General features: G+C 49.0%; 1 protein-coding gene across 1 annotated transcript; it reads right to left on the reverse strand.

Annotated features, from left to right (window-relative positions):
* Positions 1–3,461: 3,461 nt before the first annotated feature.
* Positions 3,462–8,265, reverse strand: LOC119104782 (opsin-2-like). The gene is made up of 4 exons (XM_037228504.1): positions 8,111–8,265; positions 4,769–4,884; positions 4,262–4,468; positions 3,462–3,610 (listed from the first exon to the last, which is right to left on the reverse strand). The coding sequence occupies exons 1-4, from the start codon at positions 8,263–8,265 to the stop codon at positions 3,462–3,464; spliced, it is 627 nt and encodes a 208-aa protein (XP_037084399.1).
* Between the last annotated feature and the right edge of the window lie 2,248 nt (positions 8,266–10,513).

Genomic DNA, 10,513 nt, shown 5'->3' on the forward strand with positions numbered 1-10,513 from the left:
GCCGGGGGACCAACGGCCCGATGCCTGGACAACGTTAGAGACCAGCTGCAGGCCGCCGTCGCCACAGGAAAACCGGTATTCGCACTGGGAGACCAACATAAATCTTCTCAACCCGGACGGCCCCAGTGTACGAGGTTTTCAGAGCATCTCGAGGGACATGCGTCTCGAACAGCTGGCCGTCAAGCCCACCCAACTCCATCTGACACCAACGCTGCTAGACCTGATCGTCACCAACGTGACCGGCCTCCGGGACTCAGCTGAGGCTCTCCCCGAGCCTGCGGCGGCCACCAACCGGTGCTACTCCGCGTTCCCGTCCTCAGAGAGTGCCCGCGGTCAGTCACCACCACCGTGCGACCGTGCAAGCGCCTCGGGTGGGAAGCGTTCAACCTGAGTCTACTGCTTGTCGACTGGGAGCTGTTCTACGCCGCTGGCACCGACAATGACAGGGTGGCCGCATTTAAGGAAGCGTGGAACGTCGCGGTCGAAGCCCACTGCTCGACCATCACCGTGACGTCATGCCGGCCCGGCTGTGCACGGCTGCGTGAAGATACCGAATTATCCGCAGCTGTGGAGGGGCGCGACTGCACTCGCGAGACCTGGGAGCGCTGCCACACCACAGAGGCGCGCCGCGTGTACCAGCGGCGCCTTATCAGAGTCAAAAGACAGGTCACTCTCGCGTGACGCGCCTACCTGCGCAGCGGTGTGCTGACAGGGCGGCGAGACTTTTTGAGCCGCAGCAGCTCGGCCTGCAGCCAGCGAGAGGTCGCGACACACCCGATCACGACATGGGCATCCGGGCGGACGCACCCAATGCCCACTTCGCCGCCCGGCCCCCGCATCGCTGCGGAGGCGGCGGCAGGTGCGTGGTAATGCGGATGCGCCCCCGGCTGGACCGCCCCCGTACCGTGTCGTTGCCTCTTAGCCTTCTCCATGCATCCACCCACTCTACCGGAGCTCTCTGCAGTCACTAGGAAGATGAGCGTGGCGGGGGCTGTCGGGTCGATGGCGCACCACTCCATGCAGTGATAAATTGTTTCCCTGTAATCGGTGCTTACATTCTACATCTGACCAACTTTTATATCAAATCACGCATCTTTCCGCCCTGCTAGAAGATCACGCGCGTCACCCCGGTGTTGAAGTGGGACGACCGAACAGGACCTGAACAACTTTCGGGCCCATATCTATTCTCTATGCACGGCTTCTTACTTTCTTTGTCGAAAAGTTCGGAGTAGGTTGTCTGCTCGCAGCTCACTACATACCTTATTGACAATCATATACCGGCGTCATCGCAATATGCGTTCCGTCCACGTCACTCGACGGAGGACGCTCTGATCGACGCTGTCGGGTGGCTGATAGGGACTGTCAAAAACGGTCATGACACGTTGATAACGACGATTGATCTTAGTAAGGCCTTTGACAGCATTGATCACGGTGTCCTCCTGAGCAAGGTAGAACGGTGCAGGGTGTCTTCGGAATGGTTCCGGGGCTACCTGAGCGGTCGGAAGCAGGTGGTTGGTGGTGACCCGGTTACCCCATCCCTATCTCACGGTGTAGCCCAGGGATCCCTCGTCGGCCCCATCCTGTTCCTCATCCTCATCAACGACCTGTCCAGCTTCCTACCCCCCGGTCGCCTGCTATCCTCCACCGATGACACCCGACTCCTTGATTCTGCTTCCGCGATGTTACCGGCCGCCTGTCCAAGTTGAAAGTCCATGTCGAGGAGTCCATTCAGTGCCTCCAAAGCTGGTTTCAGTTAAAAAGACTTAGAATGACCCCAAAAAGACAGACTTCATACTGATTGGTACCGAACCCTCCATCGCAAAGACCGGCAACTTTCACCTTACCATTGCTGGCACGGACACTCATCCAGTACCTTCAGTGAAGGAACCGGGTGTACCCCGACCACCACCTCAACTGGGCACCCTACATCTCCTTGCTCGTTTGGTGCTGTAATGCAATGCTCGTATCCTTGTTCAAAATTAGACACCACTCCACTCCCGAGGTTTTGAAGCGCATTGTCCGATCTGAGGTGTAGCGACTGAGAGTCGCCTAGACAGGGTGTAAAGGGGAATGCTCTTCGCAGGCCAGGCTAGTGAGCGGTGTCTGCCGCGGCGATCAAATTGCACCCGTTCTGGAAGCGCTCGGCTGGCGTAGCGTCGCGGATTTTGTGCACCACCGGGACCGCCTGAATGTGCACAGGGCGCTGTACGTCCCCGAGTCTCCCAGTGCACCGCGTGGTCTATTCGTGACATGCACCATGTCTTCCCGACGTCAAACTCGGGCTGCTCCGGCCTGCGTCGGCTGGCTACATATGCCGCGCGTCCGACTGCGCGCTACTCGGCGGCATTTTCCGTACCGCGCCGTCGCCGCGCGCAGCCGGCTGCCTGTGGTGGCCGTCCGCGCCCTCTCGCGCCGGCCATTCTAGGCTGTTTTGATCGCTGACTCATTGACTGAGACTGCTTTCACCTGTGTGTCTGTGTATCTCTGTGTACTGCGTGTGGGTTTTTTCCTTGTACGACTACGCGCAGAACATCCACCGCGTGGATGTGCCTTCAGTAAAGTAACTGTAACTGTATCTGTTGTTTCGTCATGTGACCTTTGTCCACCGGTCTCCAGTGACCTGCCGCAACTTTGACTGCATTGTCACTTGTGTCGCATTTGACCTGCACCCTTTGACCTGTGCCCCTTTTGACCTGTGACGGAGTGGTGAGCTGTGACCTGTGTGCGTGCGCACTTGTGAGTCGTGCATGTGCGTGCGTGCGTGCGTGCGTGCGTGCGTGCGTGTGCATGCGTACGTGCGTGCGTGCGTGTGCGCGCGCGTCGATGCGTGTTGACTGAATGTGTGATCGTGACCAGTGTAACCTGTGATGTGTGATCGTGACCAGTGTAACCTGTGATGTGTGATCGTGACCAGTGTAACTTGTGATGTGTGATCGTGACCAGTGTAACCTGTGATGTGTGATCGTGACCAGTGTAACTTGTGATGTGTGATCGTGACCAGTGTAACTTGTGATGTGTGATCGTGACCAGTGTAACTTGTGATGTGTGATCGTGACCAGTGTAACTTGTGATGTGTGATCGTGACCAGTGTAACTTGTGATGTGTGATCGTGACCAGTGTAACTTGTGATGTGTGATCGTGACCAGTGTAACTTGTGATGTGTGATCGTGACCAGTGTAACTTGTGATGTGTGATCGTGACCAGTGTAACTTGTGATGTGTGATCGTGACCAGTGTAACCTGTGATGTGTGATTGTGACCAGTGTAACTTGTGATGTGTGATCGTGACCAGTGTAATTTGTGGCATGTAACCTGCGTCCTAGCGAACGCACGGGGGAGGGAGAGCGCTACAGATGTCACTAGAAGCATTGTCAACACTCACTGGGATAGCATCAGAAACACCATGCACTTGCGGCTCCACAGTCGTTATTACATTTCCTTGAAGTTTGGTGACCATAAGCCTTACCGGTAGTAAGAACGACAGATGCGCAAGCATGGCATTATCCAAGCGGCCGCGAAGAACGCCAGGATGAAGACCTTGTTGGCGATGCTGTCGGATATGTAATCAAAGCTGCAGGAGGTCATGTATCCTTCCGGAGAGTACCGCACTCCTGCGGGCAAGAGAATCAGTATGGCTTGGAGAATTGCCTGAATGGTTTCATTGTTGCGATTGTTACGAGTGGGGTCTCTGGCGAACTGATGTCTGGGAATGCTAGACGAACAACGGCGACCAGAACATTGGATTGTGGTCTCGAGGGCAACATAATACCGGGTTTTCTTTGTCTGATGATCCTGACCGTAGCACAGTTAACAGCGAGCACCAAGCTAATGTATCTGTACGTCAATGACAATGCACGAAATTGCTTTGATGAAAACGTTGCAGTTGATACAGCTGCAGTTTCACCCAATCGTTGCACTTGGTCTTCCTAGTTTGTTGTCTATCCCCACAGTTTTAAATAAGAAGTGGTCACACTGGCGGAGAAGTTCCATGTTTTCTCATCAGACACTCATCCTTTTTTGAAATTGCAAATGAGATAATGATGAGCTCGGAGGCGACGTTGCAATATTGAACAAGGGTACATGATCACGTAGATCCAACAATAATCATGACAAGTGAGAGCCAAAGTGTTGGAAAGGAATTCCACGCCGGGAGCGGCCAAACAAAGTCACCTCAGTACCCATATAAAGCTCTCAAAACGCTGAGAGCCGCCGGCGTGAGTCAGTGACGTCACCGGCAAGCCAGCTGACAACCGGACGCTCACCTGCCATGCCGAGTAGCGGCAAACAGCTGAGCACGAGCCCGTACGCCCAGGTGGAGCCGACTTTGGAGTAGGCCTGTCGCCGGGTCAGCTGGTGCGTGAGGTCCAGAGGTCGGCAAATGGCCCGGCTGCGGTTCTCAGCAATCACTGCCAGGGTCATGATGCTGGCCAGGCCGGTCGCGCCCGTCGCGAAGCCGTAGAACTGGCAACCTGGCGGACGCGGTTACCAGTTCATTTAGTGGCGACGGGGTTGCCAGTTCATTGCGCTGAGGTGCTGTGGTCAGCTCCAGGCCCGTAGGCGCGTCCCAAACGCGAAGGTTCGTCATGTCGAAATTCATTGTTGGCGTGCATCGCTATCCTATGTGCTTTCCTTTACGCGCAGCCAGCGAAAATGCCCCGATAGCGAAACAAACTCTGCCGTGTACGCAAAATCGGCGTACACAGAGACAAAAGCCCAGCCACCTTCACGAATGCGCCCTTTCAACTGAATGCACTTTGAAGGCACCTTACCGACGACGCCCAGTACTGGTCCAGTGAAGATGGAGTTGATGACGATGGTGATCGACTTGAAGACCATGATGAAGTCGCTGATGGCCAGATTTAGCAGAAGGAGGTTCGATGGCCTCCTGAGTTTACGGTGCCTGTCAACCAACGAGGTTGCGTGATATTTTAAAAATCGTTTTTGTTCGATACGCTTCGATTGCAACCACACATCACTCAACACTCGGTGCAGTTGCTTCACGTATCACATGCGCATATGGAGTGCGTGGTGGATGTAGATGCACGGTGCACACGTGACTCCATCTTCACGATCACACAATATTTTAGCGAGTCAGCAAGGTGCAACCATGAACCGTGCGGTAATATCTCCGGAGTAGCGAGTAACACAGACACTGCAGCATGACCTTCACACCTATCATTTAATGTGTGAGACGTAATCAGACATGCAGCGGTAGGTCGCCGTAGTGGACAAAAGCGATGGATGACCCGCAGTGGATGATCTTATGGATGGCAATGGACTGACGCCAGTGATTAGCGCCCTGTGATGGGAAGCGGCGGAAGTCATCGCTTAGCGGGCCATTTAAAGCGCTTTGAATACAGGAACCAAGGTAGAATGGCAACTTCGCTGGCGGTGCGAGTGCGAATGACGCACGTGGCCTTGGAGTGCTAGCGATGCGAAAACAGTCACAGTCGAGATGCGAACTCGGGGTCCTTAGCGTGGGGTCCGTTGTTCTCTTCACCGTCATGTCAGACTATCAAATGAAACAAATGACAAATGAAATGCGGGGGGACAAATGAGATGCGCAACAAGCAGACTTCAACGTGACAGACGTGGCGGAAGAGTTGAGCACGCTTGAACTGACCAGATCAATCACAAAACTTTGGTACTGCGGATGCTGTCGGCAGGAAGTTCTCAAACTGGTCTGAGCAACTGCAATTTAGACTTGACTCTCAAGAAGAATGACCTGGAGCTCCTGGTAGGCAACATCGTGAATTTTGCTCCTATTTGTTTTCATCGAATTGATATTCTTATCCCGACAACAATCGTCATCTAATGTACCTGAAAATACTGCTTAAACGATAACATGAAGTAGACGGACGCTGTTCTTGAAATGTCTTTGTTTTCTACCCATTACCGAGACAACTTGCTCACCCCGCGAGTCAATGTGCTGTAAGAATCGATCCCAAACAGAGGCTGAGATATATATTATTCTAACGCTTGTAGTACTAACTATTATAGTACTTACTACAACGCTTAAAGTATAAATTGCAACGCACACCACAGACAGCTCGATAATAGAGCCACCCTTGTTAACAGTTTTTCTACGATTATGGGAAGCTACGATTAACTACGATTATTTTCTACGATTATGGGAAGATTAAGAATTAATTCGGAAAATGTTATCTTTATCAAAAAAGAAAGCCAATGTCAGCTATGCTGTCATTTTCAATGAGACATATCTCAACACAAAACCTTCCTTACTACTTCACATATACGTAGGTCGATTATATCAATAGATTATTAGCATAATAACTTCTATCATATGCAATATATACTTACATATATATATATATATATATATATATATATATATATATATATATATATATATGCACCTTTTGACAATAAGCAACTTTAACAGTAAACAAATTTTACAATAAACCAACAGAGATCGAACAACCAACCGCTCACCCGTATTATCAAAATCAAAAGACATCTGCCTACCAACAAGACGAGAAAGGTCTGCGGGAATCATCTCGCGAAATCTAAAAGGCAAGAACGACTATAAAATAAACATAGTCATGCATCATCGCAATTGGAAAATCTCTAACTTTCTTGCGAGAGACAGCCCCGGCAAATCCGACAAACTAAAAGGCACCAATGTAGTGTATCAATTCAAATGCAATATTAAAGGTCGCGGATGTTCTATGCACCGCATTGCCGTAACCACAACGACACTCTCACGACGCCTGACAATGCGTTTGCGTGATGGGACACCTCTGGAAGACATGCGACACGAACATGGTAGAACGTTGACACGACAACAACTGACGCACAACACTAACATTCTTCGTACGTGCAAAAACAGAAGACGCCTTCAAGTTTGTGAAAGCATATTTATTAACAAACTCCTTCCAGCCCTAAAGAAACAAATTCTTGGACAACTCTTCAGTGATCCGGTGGTGGGCGGTAAGAACCATGAATGTCATTGTGGCAATGTGTGCGTGTATTTGTAGTGTTTTCGCTATGGGTGTATTTGACATGTATCAAAGTAATAATAGGATTTTGTCTTATCTTATATATATATATATATATGTTTAGAGAAAGAGAAAGAGGGAGAGAGAGAGAGAAATATATATATACATACATACATATATATATATATATGTATATATATATATATATATATATATATATATATATATATATATATATATATATATATATGTTTAGAGAAAGAGAGAGAGGGAGAGAGAGAGAGAGAGAAATATATATATATATATATATATATATATATATATATATATATATACATATGTCAGTCCCTCGTTACTCCTTGTTGCGACAAGAAGTCGTTGTCACAGCAATTTTCAAATTTCCTGATGACACCCCGGTCTAGAGCATCGAGTGCTCTTTAAAAGATATTTCTGAATACGTTTATGTTTTTATATCTTATATTGTTTTCCCCCCTCATTGCAAATAACGACAAAGAGCCACCACTACGCGGAGCAGCGAGGAGCCGGATTGAGGTCTCTTTAATCTTGGCACGCCCATTGTCGCCTTTGTTAAGCCTGCCGGCCTGCACTGGGACAGTCGCAGTGTCTGCATGCGAGCGCTGGAGTTGGAATCGATAAGACGTTGGTTCCTCTTGCATTAGTCGTGGTCGGTTATGGGCGAACGGCTTATAACTTGCGAGCCCCAGTGCTCGAAATACCATTGATGTAGATCATCTATCACTACTCATAGTGCCCGGACCCTCCATCAGCCGGGTAAGGGATGTCGTTGCCTTGTAATCAAATAAAAAGCCGGAGTCGGTCGATCGGCTTATTGGAGGCCGAAGGGATCAACGGCGATGGAAATGCAATGAGAACAGGCTACACATGCTGGAGCCCGCGCCCTTTTTGGCTGCTATTTATCATCTCAAGAAAGCAGGCCAGATCATAGGCATTTTGTGGGAAACGGGCGCAAGCCTTCTTCCCGTCTGTTTATGACAGGCTCGCTCGCCGTACACTAACCGAATGATACGGTACAGCCACGAAATGCATTTAAAACTGTTTTTGTCGTCTGAGCCTTGTATACGGCTAGCTTAACGACGAATAAAAGATCAGGTTTTGGCTACACTAACTCACCTGAAGACGACGCAGACGACGAACATGTTGCCCAGGCAGCCCACCAGGAGGATGAGGCTGTGGAAGACGGCGATGATGACGTGGTTGATGTACGGTGGAGCGTCAAATGAAGCCCACATCGGCTGAATCGACTGCAGGTACTGGTCCGAGCACATGCCTGAGGGATGTGATACACCACATCAGCACGATGGGCATTGTTCTTGCCTTTGATAACTGCCGCCAATTTATAAAACATGACTGCAAATAACAAATGAGCCCGCGTCACTACGCGTCGCTCCACTCTCCAGCGTCAGTTGAAGCGTGCGTTTCTGCGACCACGTCATCAGCTGTCCAGTGCACGAATGAGCGCCGCCATTGGCCGGCCGGTGGGTCATCCTAGCGGGGTCAGGGCCGACCTGCATAGAGGCGGACCAAGGCAACGAACGCGAAGGAAAGTCGACAGGAGGCGAGGAGTTAATAAGTAAAACCTCTCGCATAGTCCCTCCTCCTCACCCTGAACTTCAAAGCCGCCAGTTCATCGCTGGAAGCGATGGCCAACGCAAGGTGATGAACAAAGCATCTATCTGGAAACTCATCTAGGTTAACTCGGTTAACATCCAAGAAACGCAAAGCGTCATGGAACAAAACTGCAGTTGTCCAAGAGCTCATGGTGTTCACCGACCGGAGTAGCAGCACAAACCGTTGCCGCCGTGACCACGGCTGAACGCAGTCACCAGTGTTCGCAATACAGTTGTTGAAAAATCTCAGGTTGAAAAACCTATATTTTGCGGCTTTTGTCCATGAACGTTGCTTAATAATGGTATATCTAAGCATTCCCAATATTGATACCTTATCAAGCTAGATTTTAGTCTTGCTTGGGTAATTGCCCTTTGGGACAAAAATTTCACAACTAATACAGGAAAGCGCATGTCTATATAGCATTGATTGAGGCTTTGTGTAGCTTTCGGTAAACAGCACGAATTGTAGTGTACCTATCATGGTTGTAAATAATCCTGTTTTTCCTTGGTGAGTGCTTGAAAACACTTCGGTTAGTCCTGCATCATAGAAGCGAAATTTTGCGCTTTAAAATTGTTTTCTTATGTTCAAAGTTTATGGTTATCCTTAATTATTTCACATGTTAATTTTGAAGGCTGGCTAGCATGATAGTTGATAGCCACCATTTCGTGGGTGGGCTAGGTGGCATTCTTTGTCGGCTACCATGCTAAAAATGCCGATCGTTTTATTTGGGAAATTGAGGAGGGGGAGAGGTGGCGCAGAAAGAAGTCTGTTCCTAAAAAGAAAACAGTCTTTTCCTTTTTGGGACACCTTATTTCTATACTTAACTGCGTCCAGAAGCTGATTTATAATCAGATTTAATTCTTTTCTGTTATCAAGTATTCTAATTTTGTGCATCCTAAGACCCATTTTGATGCCCCAAAATATCAGACCGTACGGCGGAATGCTTTCACCTCAAGTACTCACTTAAAATCGCTGTCATTTTCAAATGTTGCTTACATCATCTTTAGCATGCAGACGTGAATTTTTGACCAAGTTTATTTATTTTGGCAGATCTGGACTCCAATGCTCATTCTGGACCCGCCAGCGATTATGGTCTGATGACTGTTGTGCGCAGCGGATCGTAACAGGCAATGGTTTACTGTTACGGTCGATCATTACGTAGGTTTCTTTCTCGTGTGAACGGGCATTTATTGTTTGAGCTTGCTGCAAGGTCAGTATGAGCCGCGGCACGACGTTGTAGCATGTGCAAAGACAGGCTGTGGGTCCGTAGGTACGTCCCTAGTTACATCCATGTTGAGAGTGAGAGAAATAGCGGGAAAGAAAGATAGATGGAGTGTGACTTTTTTGAGAAGTAAAAGAATACTAAAGGCTTGGTGTTGTGTCAGATCGAATGAAATGCGTAGCAGAAGCTTAAGCGTGAGCAGCAAACCATTCCGTTGGCATTCATGAAAAACATTCATTCAAACAATTCATTCATTCATTCATTCATTCATTTCAATACCCAGAACTTGTCGCTCGATGCAGTAATCATGAACAGGTCACTGACTTTATTCAATCTGCATCTGGAATGGCAGGATCTTCAATGACAGGGATGGATGAACAGGACTGTCGTCTGCCACGAATGGAGCTGGTGCAGTGAAGGAGCCTGGGATGAATCCTGGACACCGGAAAGGAAAACAACATAATTGATGCGGGATTTAGAATGGTGTTTTTGTTCAAGATTCCTGTAGAAGAGAAGCACAAAGCACAACATCAAAACGCTAATAACAGGAAGTTTTCGGTGCTTCATACACTATAAGACGCTTCGTCTTTAACACGCGCTCGGGTGGGGCGGGGGGGGGGGGCAAATTTGACCCTTCGGGAGGTCAATTTGATCCCTCGAAGATGTTTTCGGAATAGTTTCCG

The sequence above is a fragment of the Pollicipes pollicipes genome, unplaced genomic scaffold, assembly GCF_011947565.3.
Source record: "Pollicipes pollicipes isolate AB1234 unplaced genomic scaffold, Ppol_2.1 Scaffold_6052;HRSCAF=7182_pilon_pilon_pilon, whole genome shotgun sequence".
Lineage (NCBI taxonomy): Eukaryota > Metazoa > Arthropoda > Thecostraca > Pollicipedomorpha > Pollicipedidae > Pollicipes > Pollicipes pollicipes.